The 17,209-nt window shown below is 41.3% G+C and overlaps 1 protein-coding gene across 8 annotated transcripts in view; it reads right to left on the reverse strand.

The window, feature by feature from the left end:
* Positions 1–209: 209 nt before the first annotated feature.
* ncam1a (neural cell adhesion molecule 1a) overlaps positions 210–17,209 on the reverse strand; it is a 257,551-nt gene continuing 240,551 nt past the window's right edge. For 5 of the 8 annotated variants that reach the window (XM_056398208.1, XM_056398209.1, XM_056398210.1 and 2 more), the window contains 4 exons: positions 10,693–10,900; positions 9,241–9,357; positions 7,909–8,370; positions 210–3,833 (listed from right to left, as the gene is read on the reverse strand). In XM_056398208.1, coding sequence (XP_056254183.1) covers positions 3,713–3,833; positions 7,909–8,370; positions 9,241–9,357; positions 10,693–10,900 — 908 coding nt within the window. In that variant the 3' untranslated portion in view covers positions 210–3,712. The remainder of the gene's footprint in view (positions 3,834–7,908; positions 8,371–9,240; positions 9,358–10,692; positions 10,901–17,209) is intronic. The other 3 variants (XM_056398212.1, XM_056398218.1, XM_056398213.1) reach the window with 1 other exon arrangement.

Genomic DNA, 17,209 nt, shown 5'->3' on the forward strand with positions numbered 1-17,209 from the left:
TGCTGTCGGACTTCTGTACGTCGGTGTCGGGAACTCTGTCGCACACACTATCATCTACATCTTTTCACAACCAAACTATTTGCTCAACTCTATGACAAAGGACACAACGGATTCACACATTCACAGTGTACTAGCTTGCAGTCTAAAGTAGGAGGAACACTGCACAAAAAAGAAAAAGCAAAAAAACAAACAAAAAAACCCAAAACAAAAACGGTCATTTATTTATTCATTATTTTTAACCTTCCAATTCCACAGCAGGGCACTATGGCTTGAGAAAAAACATTCCTGTCAAAGACTTTCTATGCATAAAGAGACCTTTTAACACCGCAGACTCATTTTCTGTCCTGGTTAGTTAAAGGAGTCCAAATTTAATCTTCATTCAGTTTTGTTGTGTACCACTGAAAGGCAATGCTTAATGGCTTGAGTGCGTACATTCACTTTCAGACTCAGACTTTTCATTTAAGCCAAACTTCAGTTGAATTTTGCTACCGAGCACAAATTTCCACAGGACTCCTGGTGACGTTTGTTGGGCTTCATTTTCAAGGACACAGCTGTTTTATTTTTAGTATTTTAAAATGGTTACTACACAAAAAGTCACCTCTGTCTAAACGTTTTCATCCAGCATGCATGAAAAAATATCGGCATGTAGTACGTTAAATAACCACAGCCAGTTGGCATTATACAAATCTCAATCTTCATCGTTAATAACGTCCATTATAAACCAAAAGTACAAAAACATGAAGGTGATGAATGAGATGACGGATGCTGGTAGACGAGATCCACGTGCTACAGAGACCGGATCAAGGCCAGCATCAGATACTGTAGCTCCACTAAAACAAAACAGTTCAACTCCCACAGGCTGGAGATGACGGGATGTCAACCACAGAGGGAAATAACTAAATCACTAAATGTTCAATCTTTTGAATCATTGTGTTTCTAACAATTCCCTTACAAAGCCTGCAGCGGGTTAATGGTGGTTTGGCTTTTTACTTCAGTTAAAAAACTAGCACTCAGGGTTGGTATAATGCCAGCTGTCGGTGGGTATTTAACATACACAGGGAGCACAGATCTATATTGGAGATATAGATACTGATCATTACATCAGTTCTCTCAGATACTGGCCCAAATAAATCAGTACTAGTGAAATCAAACTCCAATCCAATCCAAACTGCCTGTGTATTCTCTTTGCGTTTTTTCTTTAACGTTACGGAACCTGAACTTCCTGTTTTTAGTGTCACTAACATCTGACCAGTTATATCAGGTAAAGACTTGACCTCAAGTCCAAGAGTAAGCGGACGTTGTGCTGAGACTTTAGTGATGAAGTGAGTTTAAAACAACGTGATAGACCGTACTATAACCTACACTACATGTCACATCACTGCAGGCACAAACTAATTAAAGACTTCACTGCGAGGTGGTGGGAGCAGCGGTGACGCAGACTCACACTGACAACAGCTGTGGTGAAGGTGAGAAAACAATGGCTGAGGGGATCAGATGTTTGGTCACTCGGAGGTATGGAAATCTCAGAAAGCTGAGCCCTCACACCATTTCATTTAAAAAGCAGTGAATATTAGAGGTTAGCACAAAGAGGGGAAACAAAGATTACGGATCACACGATCGAGTAGAGATGGTTAACTCTATGGCAACAAACTGAATGTGATATTCAAGACCATCTGCAGCCAGTGGAAATGTGTGTGTGTGTGTGAAGAATTCAACTAGTTTGGAGAAAGAAACCTGCAAAGGCTAAAGGCAAGGCTATGTTTTTGTTTTTTTCTTTCTCCAACAAACATGTCTTCTACTTCTCAGTCCAAACCTGTTGATTGAAACTGCTTTGACAGAACACATGTGACCTTCTTTTGTGAGTCACTGTTGAGCCCAAACCTGCCAGGTAAAGAACTGGTTCCAAAACGCTTAAAAGGAAACCTTCTGGAAAAGGCCAAGGAGTATGTGCGTGATAGAGAGAGAGAGAGAGAGAGAGAGAGAGAGAGTGTTCTCACATGAACCTATAGAAAAAACCAAATTACAATATAAACAACACACACATAAGCTGTGTCCCACTACAGGCGCCACCTCCTTCAAAGTGTGTGGCGTACAAAGGATGGCACTGAAGGTTAGTGGGCTGAGACGAGACAGTCTACAGAGGACTCACCTTAGCATCATCGCTAATTCCAACCACACGCTACTAAACTAATTGGTGGTCCTCGTCAACACCTAAGGTCAAAAATTACAAGCAGGAAGTTGCCCTCGAACGGCCCAGGATAGTTTATAGTTCAGGCACAGTTCTGACATTTCAGTGTACGATGTTACTGGTTACTATCCATTTATAATTTAATTAACTTTAACTACATAGCTACCAACAAGAAGAAGCAGTGAACTTTATGCCTGGCTTCTATTATTTACATCCTGTAGTATCCTTTTTTTTTCATTGGTCCAGTTCATATAATACATTTACCAGTGACCACGTGAATACACCTGGTATATTTGGTCACATAAAAATGGACTTAAATCTGACTTAACGAGTAAATCGACCGGTGGATTTCAGACACCAGCAGTTTCAAATTTAGTCGAAGTGAGGCCGTGTTTCTCTGTTGGAATGTAACACAGTTGGACTTTGAGGGATGTGGCTCCCGAGAAGGAACACAGCTATAATCCTAAACGTGGTTATTTCCTTATCCTAAACCCAACCCTGTCTCCTAACAAAAAAAAAAAACCTCACGTCCGTGTACAGCTCATTTACAACAGCAAAGACCTTTGGAAAGAAACCTAATGTCGTCCGGATTAAGTAACATGTCTTTCAAAATATATTAGGCAAAAGTATATAAACATGGTTCTTGTGGAGACAGGGTTTGAAACCCATGAACCTAGCCAGCATGGTAAATCTTTCTCAGAGCTTAGGCTACATGATTTCTGGACCAGAAAAAAAACAACAACAACAAAAAAAATTAAAATAAAACAAAACAAAACAAAAAAATCATCTGAAGAGGAACCAAATGACAGCAACGTGTACAGAAATACAGTAACTTTGCAAAAACAGGCATGCTAATGTTCTAATCTCTAGCCCTGGAAATAACACATGGAAAAACAAAAACAAAAAGAAGCTAAATAGGCAGGAACATCTGCACATTATTTAAACACAACAAAATATCCACAAAGGAAAAAAGACCCATAATCCATTACCACGATGATGACCATACTGCATAAAGAATAGTATTATTGGTAATGCACCAGTCTTACATGTGTGTACATGATGAAGGCAGTAATCTGTGAAGTAAAGCTACAGTCCAACCATGGTTATCTAGAGGAAAATAGTTTTTCAGCTTCTGTATTTAACAGTTTATCAATGTAATATTACATACAAGAAAGAGGGTGAGCTACAAGCATGAATTTTGCTTCTTTTTCTTTTCTGTGAGAATTAAACAAATAGAAATCGACATAAAAGGAACTAAGGCATGTGCATGAGGTCTTTACATTTTCCTGTAGAAAGAGACCCATGATTTATTTTTTATTTTTTTTTAATTTTATTTATTTTTTTAAACCTTTTCTGTTGCTTTTTTGTTGTTTTTTTTTTTCTGATGCGACGGGGTGGTGTGTGACATTGCTTTGAGGTTTCAGTGACTGTGACCCCCCCTCGATTAACCTTAAAAACCCCACACCCTTCCACCCTTTCCAACCCCAACCACCCTTCTCCTCCTGATGCTCTCGGGCCGGGAGATTACGCTTTACTCTCGTTGCCGTTCATCTGGGGAGCCTCGTTGGGAACTGTCTTCACCTCGCCCGTGGCGTTCTTCACCTCTGTCTCGCCTTTAGTGTTATCGTCCTTCACAGTCTTACCGCTGTGGGGACAAACACAGAAGCGGGAAGGAGACAAAAAAAAAAAAAAAAAAGAGAGAGGAGATTCTGTTAACGGCAATTCACTATGTCTCTGTCTCACAGCTAAACTGTCTCTGAGCTGCCTTTTGTGTCATTTTTCAAAGAAAGACGAGAATAAAAAAAAAATCTGGGGGGAAAAACATGCAAGATGCTTTGAGGGAATTTGTTTTCCCTCCTGGAACTGAATGCATTTCACACATAATGGGATCAAGCTCACTATCCTAGCCAGACATCAAATAAGAGTACATGGATGTCACAGCTATTTTCAAGGAACAATGAATGCCGATGTGGAATGAGACAGGGCCGGTACAGTAGGCACAATGCATGAAGGAATGAAAGACTGAGGCATAACCTACAACACAAACTACAATACACAAGGGGATTACACGCCGTCTGGACTGAGCCGGGACACAATGGGAAGAGACTTTAAAGCCATACTTCACTTAAGTCTAACATTTTCTGCTCTTAGCATATGTAACGCTGTTGGAAACATTTGTAGTAACATGCTGCTGCTGCTGCTCCCTCCATTTTGAAAATGTGGCGCAAAACTGTTGTGTCACATGCATTCGTCTCTTCTTCTTTCCTCTGTTAACTCTCAAATAGCAGTTTTTTGGTCAATACATTTCTCTATCCTGCTGACACATATACATGCTCTCTGTGGGCTTAATAAAGTTAGGTGTCCTATATACAGGATCCATAAATACATACGACCCCGACAGTCTTTAAACTGACACAGACTGACTATTAATACCTTCAGACTAGATCTCTGGAAACTTTGATCTCTAATGTTGGTTTCAATAATTTCTCATGTCCATTCAAAGAAAGAACGAAGGAGCCGTAGTCGGGCTGACAGTGTGACATGTGCCCTGAAGGTGGCGTCAGAAAGTACGGCCATGAACAAATGGGTTCATTCCCTCGGGAGCGTGAGAGTTGTTGGCAAATTTCATGTCACATGTTGCAATTTTAGATTTCTTTTTTTAATCTAATGGTGGAAATTTTGCTCCGAAAATGATCATTATCCTCAGTTTAGTCCCGATTGACTGTTTCATTCTGCTGCATATTTCAGTCCTCTGTTAGTTTAAGCCTCATCTTGAGAAATATTTGGCAGGTTTGATCAGGCAACTGTGAAAAATGCTGGACCATGTGGACTCAACCAGGCCAGTGTCATACACAGAGTCACGGCCAAACCCACAATAATCTACTTGTACAAAGTATTTTTATTATCGTATCAACAGTCAAATGCCTTTATTCCTCAAATAAATACAACTGACTGTGATTTCAGATTTATTCTGTTGTTAACTGACCAAAATCCCAAATAGTTCTCATTTATTATATAAAAGCAATTTCCCCAGTAAATGCCAAACTCATCCGTGTTCACCTTGACCATTTAGAAAGTAGTGCAATAATCCTGACGGCACACGGCTGCACAGTCTGAAGCGTTCAGACACCTTGACAAAGTTAAAACCGTTCTACACACTGGATGTTGCTTTCTGCAGCGTCTCATCTGTCACTGCGAGCTGACGTCACTGTGTTCCGTCTCGAGCTTCGCAGACGTCGCTTTTTAAATGTTCTTCTTCTGAATTCAGCCTGAATCTACGAAATTAGTTTTTTTCACAAAAGACAACATCGCAGCCTAATGGATTCATTTAGTCAACAAGTGATGAAACCCCACATTTACACAAGAGTGTGAGAGCATCCGTATTCAACACCCTCCTCTATAACAGACTTGCTGAAGCGTGTGACCTTTAAATGGTCAAACTCTTAAATGCTGCAGTGTCTATAACTACGTCACTCTCAACTCAATGAGCACTCCATCACTTTCATTACTCCTCTAACCAGAGTCCTTTAATTCGCACCTTTTTATGGAACGATCCACTTCACTGGTCCAACGTTTACAGCAATTCAAAGTTGCACTAATTGAATTCGACTGATTGAAACTTTGCTTATGAAACATTGTTTTAAATGAAATGTACAACGGCGCCATGAAATCCCTTTTATCTGTACGATATATGTTGGGGTCTGTAGTCTATGGAAATAGTCTGTGAAGATACTTTTCTATTCAAGAGAGGAAAAATGGCTCCTAAGGAGGAGTGCACCACTCAGAAATCCAATAAATCCACAAGAGGCATGACAAGACATTTCAGTGTTGGGATGCTGAAGAAGGATCACCACATAGATCAGTGGGAGAGCTGCGCTTCAGTGCTGTCAAAGAGTCATGAAGAAAAATCCCTCCTATGACAAGTTTGGTTATATCAAGGTGATGTTGAGCTGACAAGAGCCCTGCTTCTAACTAGCTCTCAACTCCCCGCACTCCATCACTGACATCTTCTTCTGGCCATCCGAGTGAGCAAAGTGTGAGATGAAGGAGAGAAAGTGTGAGGAGTGATTGTCAGTAAGCCTCCGTAATTCATCTTCTGCCACAGCTCTCTCATTATCCTCACAGGCTGTCAGGAATCAGGAACATCTGCAAGCTCTTAGGAGGAAAACCTCCAAATGATAACCCATTACAGTGCCACTGAAATAAGACAAGAATTAAAATAGAAAACAGAGTTGTCTCTGGGAGCTTCGGAGATTTGCCTTTTCTTTTTTTGCCTTCAACATCTATTATCCTTTATCAAATTGAAAAGGACACAACGAACAACAACATGGTGCTGCTGGAGGTCACTTTGTCACAAGTATTTAATTTACTCCAACAAGTTCATTCACCCCTGCGTAACAGAGATGTACTGTATTCTTCAGGGTTCTGCACAACACAGATACAGTCATCTCTGTACTCTTTCACAGAAACAAGCTCATTTCTTTTTCCAAACTAAAGGTTTGTTTACTTGTAGGTTTGCAAAACTGTCTCCTCATCTGACTGATTAAGTTAACTGGATTCATCCTTTATAATACTGGAGGCTCTGCTCACACTCATGCAAGTATTGCCGGATGACCTGGAATGTGAAGAAGGTGCGTTACATCATTCAGCTACGTGTTTCCCATGATGATGCGGTGAACTGGTTTATCACAGAGATGAAACTTGGGTGAAATATGAAGAAACTGCACGGTAGCAAACGAACAAGCAGAGGGTGGAGGTGGTGGTTGAATGAAGACAGACATGCACTGCTACATCCTTTTTTTTCTGTGCCATTTACCTGCATGGAAAATTTCACCCTTAAATGTTCCTACAGTGATCAGAGTTCAGTGTATTACAGTGTTTATTATATATATTATATCAAATGTTGCATATCTTTTGTTTTGTTTGCCCACTTTCACTCAACCAGCCGTATTTGTTTCTAATAAGTTTATATTTTCAGATTTTTTCCAGGATGCCATTTTACCCCCCCAAAATAAAAGGTGGGTATTTGTAAAAATACCATATCAGTGGACGGACTCCCAGCTTTTGAAAAGCGGGGCATGTCTACAATCACAGCTGTGCTCCCCTTTCAAACTGCAATTAGATTTCTGGCTGCATTTATTCAGGTATAATGAGGCTGTTGTTGGCAGAGACACCGGTATCTCTGCCTCTGGATCTCTTCCTGCAGTATTACTACAGTGCAGCCAAGCCCACAGCCAAACATACTTTCAGTGGGTGATCAGGCAACATTGTCAACATCGACTGAAAGGCAGCGAAGCTCACAAGCACTGATGAAAGTCGAAGGGACTGACACATTTTCCCGTCATTTTCGGCTTCACTTTTCCTTCACGCTGTAATGAAGATGAAAATGTTTTGATCTTTTCAGCTCCTGTTTTTTTGTTTTTCAGTTCTTGTATGAAATTAATGCGAGGCTCATTTTCTCCTTAACCATTTCCAAATTAAATAAACATATTACTTTATATCCCAATTTATTTTTCACAGCTATTAAAGTCCCAAAATGCATTTTCAGAGAATATACTGACTGGTTCCTGACTGGTGTGTGTGGGTCTGACACCTAAACCACTGCATTTACATTTAAGGGTGATTTTTTCTCCTGACTAATGGCGGACTCATGGGTTATGGGGAAGCGTCTAGAAAAGAGGTGACAAGTTGAGGAATGTGGAAATGGAAATATTTCATACTCATTTTGAGCTGGCGTGGTCGAGTCTGCGCACGGGGCATTGGGGGCATCCTTGGCCGGGCCGTCTACTTGTAAGTCCTTACTCTGGGTGCTGTCGGGGGCTTTGACTGGTTCACTCTGGCTCTGTGGCCCATCGGCATTAGCAGAGGGCGGGCTGACTGGCTCTGAGACAGGGGGTATTGGGTTGGACGAGGGGGGAGCTTTAGGTGTGTCGCTCAGGTCGACCAGGGGCCCGACATCAGGTTGGGGGTTAGCTTTAAGCGAACTGGATTGGGCAACAGGGCTGTTTTGGGGGGAGGACTTGGGAGGGGCCACTTTGGTTGGGCTGGAGGCGCTGGTGGTAAGCGTGGTGCTCTCGCTAGCAGGACTGCTGTGCGCCGTGCTAAAGCTCTCAGTAACTGAGTTAGTGGCAGTGGAGGGGAGCAAGTTTACCACAGTGGAGGTGGTGTCTGCAGCAGCAGGCCTGTTTGGTGGGGAGGAGCAGGACAAACAAGGGGGGGAGGAGGAGGAGGAGGGGGGTGGGGAGTGGACACAGCGTAGAAGCCACCAGAAAAGTGAGGGAAAGAAAGAAAAAGGACAACAAGAGAAATAAAGGGGGGTAGAGGGAGAGCGCAGGTCAGGGCATAAACAAGGCAGAGTGAGTGCTACTGTGCTGCAGTGACAAAGTAAAATCTAAACAATCAAAACGTTAGCAACAAAATATCTGTGGAAGGGTAAAACGAAAAACAACAGAACAATAAAGTACAGAAAGTGTGTGGGAGTTTCAGGATTAGGATGCTCATATGCTTTTCACAATAAAGCAAAGCCAGTGTTTGTTGGTCAGAAATAAAAAAGCTGGACAAACTCAATTAGGACAACAGCGGATTTGACTGTTCGGCTTTAGTGAGATGAAACTACAGGGTTACTGTACGGTTCTGTGACAGTTAAACCGTAACAATCTATAGTTGTTATTTTATCGCAAATTATAAGAGCTGTTACTTTTTTCGGCCTCTCAGCTTTAATTAAAATGATTTAAAATGAATGTAAAGTGTGACACACACACACACCTGTGTAAAAACAACATCATTAACCTTTAATGGTCTGTTCTGCTGGAGGTGCTGAGCCACTTGAACCTTTTCCCAAAATGTGGCTCCCTAGCTCATGCACGTCACTGTTATGGTTTAGTGTTCATGCCTACAGACCTGAGGCTTATTGAATGTTGATTTTTTGGCTTGAGAGAAATTATGCACTTTATAAAAAGATTCGTCACTCATTTCTCTACTCAGATACTGTAAGTCTTGGACCCCCCCCCCGTATAGACTGGGGAGGTGGTGCTGTTCTTCAGCCTACTCACTCAGGTTCTGTCAAAGGCGTGGTCTCATTGGGCTCAGTGGGACCCCCTCCTTCCTGGTTTGGGGTGTGTTCTTCCTCTGCTCTCACCTCAACAATGGGCTCCTTAGACTCATCTTTCCTGTTGTGAGACGGCAACAGACAGTTAGCGAGCTAAGGCGCTAACGGTGACAGATCACACCTCCGTACCAAAAATCTATTTACAGAAACATCCTGGTGATCAGCAGCAACGTAAAAACAAATATGATTTGTGGTTAATGTGCTGAAACATGTAAACACACCGGCGTACTCCTTTAAGCTGTCAAACACACACACTCTCATTCTCTCATTCCAACATCTGAACATCCTCCAGCTTGCATGCACCTGCGGGCTCTGACTGTGGGTTTCCCCCGGGGGCTTGTCTGTTATCATCACGCTGCTCTCTGATTGAGCTAAGCTTTAAAGTGTTCGCTTGCTGGGGGTGACATGTTTAGATCTAAGGTAAGACATCAGCTGTGTACATATCATGATTCGCTCTCAATAAATCTGGTTCAGAGAGCTGTTTAAATATTTATTTGTTGTGCTGTGCTCTGAAGTTCACAGCTGGTGTGATGACAGACAGTTCGATATATTGAACTGAACTTTTGATCAAATAAAGGCTAGCATAATTTCAACATGATTACATATTTACTGATCTGTTAAATAAATTACTATATAGATTACTGTTCATACTTTCTATTTGTCTTTAAATGTAATGTGCTATTGCCAATTAAAAGTAAAAGTAACACAAATTCAGAAGTTGAATTTAGTCCCCAAAACCTGGTCTAAGCCTCCCTGTACACTGTAGAGCTGCTCTGAAATAATCAGTATCATGTGGAAAAGGCAGGAAGTCTAATTCCCCTTTTTTCACCAAAGTAGCAGCTATAAGCCGTTTTTTTAAACGTGGGTAAATAAAAGCCGATCCACTGCTGGTCGAGTTCGCCTTTCACCTTTCGCTGCTAGCCGCCGTGCTAACTGCTAAAACAGATCTGTGGTGTCTCATCCCCGGGTTGGTCCTTCTGTAAATGTGTCGGAGCCTCCGTGTGAGACGCTTTGATCGGTGATTGTGCGTTTTTAAAACTTATTTCAGAGCTGCAGCTCACTCTTTCTTCCCAGAGCAGTGTAGCCACTGTGTTTCGGGTGTAACAGCAATGTGATGGACAGGTGACAGGTGTGTTTACACAGGAAGTTGTGAAGGAAAGCCACATTTAATCTTACATTTTTTTATTGTAAATATTTATATTCTTATTATCTGTTTACATGTTCAGCAGCATTTGGAATTGAGAGAGAGAGTTGGTGATCATTCTCTATTGGTTCGTCACTATTAACAAATAGTTTTCATATTACGCATAGAAATTTGGTCCATTGATAATATACAAACATTGATTAGTGCATGTTTAAATATATCATAAATGTATGTGTGACGATGTTAACTTACGTGAATGCCGCCTTGCCCTCTTCAATGTCCTTGCTCTTTGCACCGGGGCCGGCCTTCCCACAGAAGTTAACAGCAATGCACATGAGGAGTCCACACTTGTTGAGGAAGTAGCAGGTGACGTCCACGCCCACCAGCAGCAGGAAGAAGACAACAATGAGGATGCCTACGATGGCTCCGGTGCCGAGGCCTGAGACACGGCCCATGGTGTCTGGGGGACAAGGACAGGGAGAGGGGATACACAAGCAAAACAGGCAGGAAAGAGAGGGGGGAGAAGAGGAGTTAGGAGAGAGAAAAGGGTTTAACATGGAGGAAAGGGGATAGAAAGAAAGTTAGAAAGAGAGAGGGGGGAAAGAGATGATGAGGAATGCAGTCAAGCTTTAAATAAACTGCTTCAGGTTTCAGTTGTCAAGACCTCGAGTGTGTCGTATCTTTTCCCAGGGAATGTGGAGGTAAAGCATGTCAGAGCCACAAGGGAACTAATATGCTGAAACACAATAAAACCCTCATCTCCACTTTCATTATAGCAACTTGATATTTACTCTTGAAAGTCATCATGGCCGACACACTTGAACTGTTCAATTTCATACACAGTCACAGGATTTCCAACGAAAAAAAAAAAGACACTCATCTGAATCAGTATGTGAAGACAAAGTGGACCTAAAACATCCATGTTCTATCTAAGAGGTTCATGACTTGATTACTAACATTTCTGACATGAAAACTACAGCTACGTCTGTCTGTACTAAATTATCCATCCTGCAGTTGTTGGGACAATTTGCACGAGAGGAAAAACCAGGGGGATCACCAAAGTCATTAGTCAAAGTCACTGTCGCCTAGAAATTACACTTATAAAGCCGTTATGTTTGGAGGGAAACATAATTGCTGCCAGGTTTGTGTTCAGTGGAAACAAAGTGCTGAATTATTGTACTCCAATGGCATTTGTGGTTTGCTGTAAATTTGTAGTGTATAAAAGTAATTTCTGGGCAACAGGGGTTAGGATACATGGTCTGCAAATTTTATGCTAAACCATATTGATATGCTGGTGCTGTTAAGATGACTCACATGGTTTGGTTATTAATTAAGGGAAATGAAAAATGATTAAATCCCCGTGGAATTATAATGATGATAAAAAAAAGTTGGAAACTCTTGACTTACTGCTGCTAAAAAAAAAGCACTGAAGGACTTTTATGTAAAACAGAAACTACATAATATAATCCATATATGATTAATTAAAAAAAAAGATTAAGTGACACCATCAGTTTTAACTTACTTATTGGGAGGGATTGTTTTACATTAAGATAGAAAGTTTTGCAAACAATCCATGTTCTTACCCAAGAACACAGTGAGGCAGATCACTGGAGTAAACATGGACTGTGATAAAAACCTACCAGGAAAACAATAGTCAAATAACCACATAACCTTTATTAGGAGCTTTTCTTCTTTGAAAAAAAGAAGCTAATATTGGTTATGTGGTTCATAAGCCACGAGGCTTGAGGTCAAACAGGGTTATCCAAGCAGCTGTTTATCATCATGTTTATAATTCCACTTTGAGGTCAAAGTGCAAATGCAGGTTCTTTTTTTCTCACTGAGATTACTCTACATAAACAAATGCAAATGCAGTGTATAGACAGGAGGGAATAAACAGGATTTGGAGGTCCAAGGCAGTTCAGGCTTTGCGGCTTTGCATTTCAAGAACGGCTTTCTCAGCTCTCGTCATTCGTTCTGGCATTTGATGAGGTGTTTTTTTTTTTTTTTTTTAATAAACCCAAGCTAATAAATGGAAGCCAAATTTCCATCCTGCATTTTAGCAGAAAACAAAAACAAAAACAAAAAACTGAATCCATGAAATGTCAGGTCATCACGACTTTTATAAATGGTTGAGAAGTGACTGAACTGCCTGAAAATGTTTCAACATTGGGCCAAATTCTCATTTCATGGGGGACAAAACACAAGCTACTTACCACAACTTGTCAAACAGGGAAAACATTTGTATTGCAATGCTTACTTACAGACTCACAGTGCTCAATGGGTGTGCATGGATCCGTGACCCTGACAAATACGGTTTGGTTATATACAATTGTGTCAGCTTGCGGGCTTGTTTGCACGGAGCATGTCATTTACATACTCAGCTCTGATTGGGTAAAGTTTTTTTTTTGTCATAGCCGCTATACAAGCAGGTTCCCATTTTATGTTATATCACAGAGAAGTGGGAAGGTGCCGATGGTGTCAATAATTTAGTTTGAAGCACATTTAAATTTACGTGGAGCAGGAAACAACTGTTGCTTCTTTTTCACGCGGGAATCCGACTGTCGCTCCCACGTGTCAGAGGACGTCTGCGTGAGGCTAAACTTTTCTCAACTTACCCAAGTTGTACAGCTGGGTGCCTTTTGAGTCTTTGAGAAGTGGAATGCAGCACCTGTATCAAACGGCAACCTTGATATTGACCCATGAGAGGACACGAGGGGACGACATCAAGACAGAACCAGATGGAGGCTCGGCTTTAAAAATGTAGTGTTACAAATGTCTTCACGCACAGCCTAATATCGCCACATGTCCCTAAATTATTAATACAATCACTGCCGACAGAATTAATTACCCGTGTCAAATCACCACGAGCCATTGCCTGTTTGTATTAATCACATCTTTTTTTTTTTTTTTCCTCATACTGTGTTACATAAGAGAGCCCTGCAACACCAGGAAGTCAGGTCAGAGAGGCGGTAGAGATGGTGGCTATCACTTCCCCGTGTCTGAGAAGGATCAAGGGCTCCTCAGACTGTCTGAGGAGAGCGTGAGCATGAGGACCATCTTAATGTAAACTGATTATAACCCAGGGAACAGCTCCTGACAAACACGTTTCTACAGTACGAGCCCATGTGTGTTAAACGCTTAAACACAGAATGAATAAAAAAACAAAACAAACATGAGCATGTTCAGGAGCAGCTGTAAGGGATGTATCAAAGATACTCTACAACAAAAGACGGCGCGTTACAGGCAGCACCAGTGGTAAGAAATGGGATACACTTCCTGTCTCCTAAGTCGGCGAGTGAGAGATCTGTGTCGTGAGATCTCGCGAGAGTTTGTTGCGGAGACAGAAACGGGTCTCGAATAAAATTGTTTTTCTCCTGATCCGTCTGTCTGAAAAATGTCATTTTAATGTCAGAATGTTTGGAAGATCTGTGGCTTGTGAAAAATCGATCCAGTATTCATTTAGGTGACTATGGGGAGAAAGAATCGAAGAGACTCAGACCTGCCGCTGGTCTCCTAAAGAGGGAATGATTGTAAGTGCGCCGTCTCCTTTCTCAAATGTCTCTGGTTTAACGCTGTTGATAGGTTTAACCCCTGGCTTCTGTTATTTACATCCTGCTCTTTCCTTTTCATTGGTCCAGTTTATATGACATATTTACCATTGACATGTAAAACGTCCAGACTTTACGAGTCGACAAGCCCTGCCTGAACGCACCATTTAACACCTGACTGACACAAATTAGGGCAAATTATGGCCACGATTCTCTTGGCCTCTGAAGTGAATCCTGTAAACATTCGACGTTTCCATCCTGCACACGTTAAAAACCTTAAAAACCCTGCAGACAGCCGCTGTGGGCACAAGCTTTCTGTTGACTGATAATGATGCTTTTTAAATTCCTATCTACGGCCCTCAAACAGGTTATGTTTGTGCTTGCCGCACTTGTTTGACAGATACATTTCCAAGGGAGAGCAGAGCCCGTGGTCAATCGAGACATTCAATTTAAATTACCATCTTCCTCTTTCTTGGTTGCACTGTTGTGTGCAAACCTTAATTTCCTTGGTTTGTTCTGTCAAAGTAGCAGGAGTGTGCCAGCTCCGAGTACTTATAGGTGACTAAAGTTGAGCGGACAACACTTGTTTACCCCCTGCCCAGCCCTTCATTTGCATTTTAACAGGCACAATAAATCATGTAGCATGTATTCAGTGCTGGGGGGGGGGGGGGGGGTTTCTTGCTGAGTGCTCACCGAGATAGAAAGCACAAATCTATGTGTCAGGAAGGACTACACAACATTTCTCTTTACAGGCTTGTCAGGTACAGTACTGAGCCGGTTCCCCAGAAGACTGCTGATAACAGGCTGCATGTGATAAGCCTCAATTTCACTGAAAGCCACACATTCCCGAGAAATCAATAACTGGTTACTGTCCAGCGCAGGCAATCTGCCACATTTGTGTACCAGTACATGGATGAAAACCCTTCATACTGGCAGTTAATTTACATAACATTATAGCACTGAAAGACTCACTCAAACACTGGCTACTGACTGGGATGCATAACTTCAGCAGAATGCATGCCGACTTTTTATATTTAACCTCTCAAACCCTGTCCGACCCATTGGTGGCTCTATCTTTACAAACCCGTGTTGTAAAGGATGTTTAAACACGAAGAAATGCATTTAAATTCTCAAAACATGCAGCGCTTTCTAAAGATTCCAGTCATGTCGGGCTGAATTTGAGGGGAAATGGGAGTAAAATAATGTCTGACACAACAAATCTACACTTACACATAACGTGGTCAGATGTAAATGAAGCTGCAGAATACTGCAGAAGGAGAGTTAAAGGCATGTTGACACTCAAGAGTGGGGCGGCACTTATTTCACCAGAGGGACCACACACTGAAAAATCAAAAGAGCCTTCTGTACGCACTGAAGTGCAGTGAGGATTAATCAGATCTCTACGTCGCAGAGAGCAAAAAAAAAAACAAAACACCCAAATGTTCGGCACTACATTTCTCAGAGGAACAAAACACGGTGCTCATCCTCTGCAGGGGGAGAAAGACAGTTCTGAGGAGTAGACAGACAGAGAGGACAGATGGTTTGATTCCAGTTATAACTGAGGTGTAAAAGAGGACAGACGTGTCAAACATCAGCCGGCCTCACTGGGGACTGCGACATCGCCCCACTACTGCTGTAAACCCACTGCCTGTGTTTCTGCAGCACATCCAGAGGTGATCACACTCGCAACCTCCTGAACCACATACTGTACTAATTCTACAAATCACGTGATATATACTAATAGTCCTGCATGAGTCTTTGAGGCTAGTGTACAAAAAATACTTCTAATTAACAGAAGTGACAGACATTATTGGTTTTTCAAAATCACTCTCATGGTTTTAATTCTATGTAGCCGTGTCGAGCTGCATTTCATTACGGTAAAAAAAATTGTCAACATCAACAGCCCACTCATAAATAAAGTATTTTCTAGTTAGTCACTTTTCTAGTTAGTCAGACATTACATACTCTTAACCTGCTCAGAATAAGTTTGTGTTACAGAACTGGGACACATCCTCGATCTCTAATGACTCTCACACGACTGTCATGTGACCTGAAGGATTCTCAGGGACTCTCGTGTGGCTTTCAAGGTTTGAGCAAAACCCTGACAGGTGTTTTTTTTTTTTTTTGGTTTAAAAACTCCAGAGATGCACCGCGAGTCAGTCACTGAAGCAACATCTTCCATTAGTGCCACAGCTCAGCGAATAGTTTCATTTCAACCTGATATATGAAAATATGAAAATATGATGATGTCGGAAGAGTTCATGCAGTGAAATATACACAGACTTACAGATGCCGGTTTCATAGAGTTTATAAATTGGTGCAAACAAATACAGATTCTATGTTATAAAGTGTGTTTTTCTAAATTTGGAAAACTTAAAGAAGTTTTTAAGAGGTTAATAACTATATAATAACTTCAAATTGGTAATAAGAATTGTAAACAAACCCATACATGTCAATAATGTGTCTTGTAATCCATATTCTACATAAATCTCAACGGTTTATGGCGTCCCTCTCTCCTGTCTTTCTTCTTTTAAGCGTTGCATTGACCTCATTTGGCTCAATAAAGTTTCTTCAGTAATTCTCATGTTTGTATCCTCCATCAGAGCTCTGCCACAGTGTGGCACTGCACCACCGTTAAAACACACAACAGCCTCAGCAGAGTGATGTTGACAACTGGCTCCCTCTCTGACTGATTAAGATCTTTGGAAATTCTTCATGCAGGAGGAAGTGCGTGTGGCTGGATGGGATTTCAAGCATTTAAATGAAGATTTCAGTCGCTAGTGAAGCAACAGGCATCACAAACCGACGTGCACACTGGATGTGCAAATATGAACTGCTAACTCATTTTCATGGAGTGGAGGATGAAGGGGAGAAGCGCTTGAACTTTAAAATTTTAACTCTGTAATGTAGTGAGTTTAATGTACAGTGATAATGTTGTTAAATAGAGATGTTCGCTGTCAGTTCTCTGATTGTTTTATACCTTCGCTGCGCACAAAGTTCTTCAGTCAGAATGAGAATATGAAATTTTCATCTGATGATAAAACAAAAACCACATGAGGTCTTCTGTAATAAATAGCTAAATTGTGGAAAAAGACAAATTAAAGATAAAAGACGCGAGAGACGATGGAGGAACATTTCTAAATTACAGAATAAAAGCAACTTGTCGCTTCATTTCCTGTAAAACTCTGCTGATTTGATCTCTGCTTGTATCCCAATATGCA

This window comes from Seriola aureovittata, chromosome 15, assembly GCF_021018895.1.
Source record: "Seriola aureovittata isolate HTS-2021-v1 ecotype China chromosome 15, ASM2101889v1, whole genome shotgun sequence".
In the NCBI taxonomy this organism is placed as follows: Eukaryota; Metazoa; Chordata; class Actinopteri; order Carangiformes; family Carangidae; genus Seriola; species Seriola aureovittata.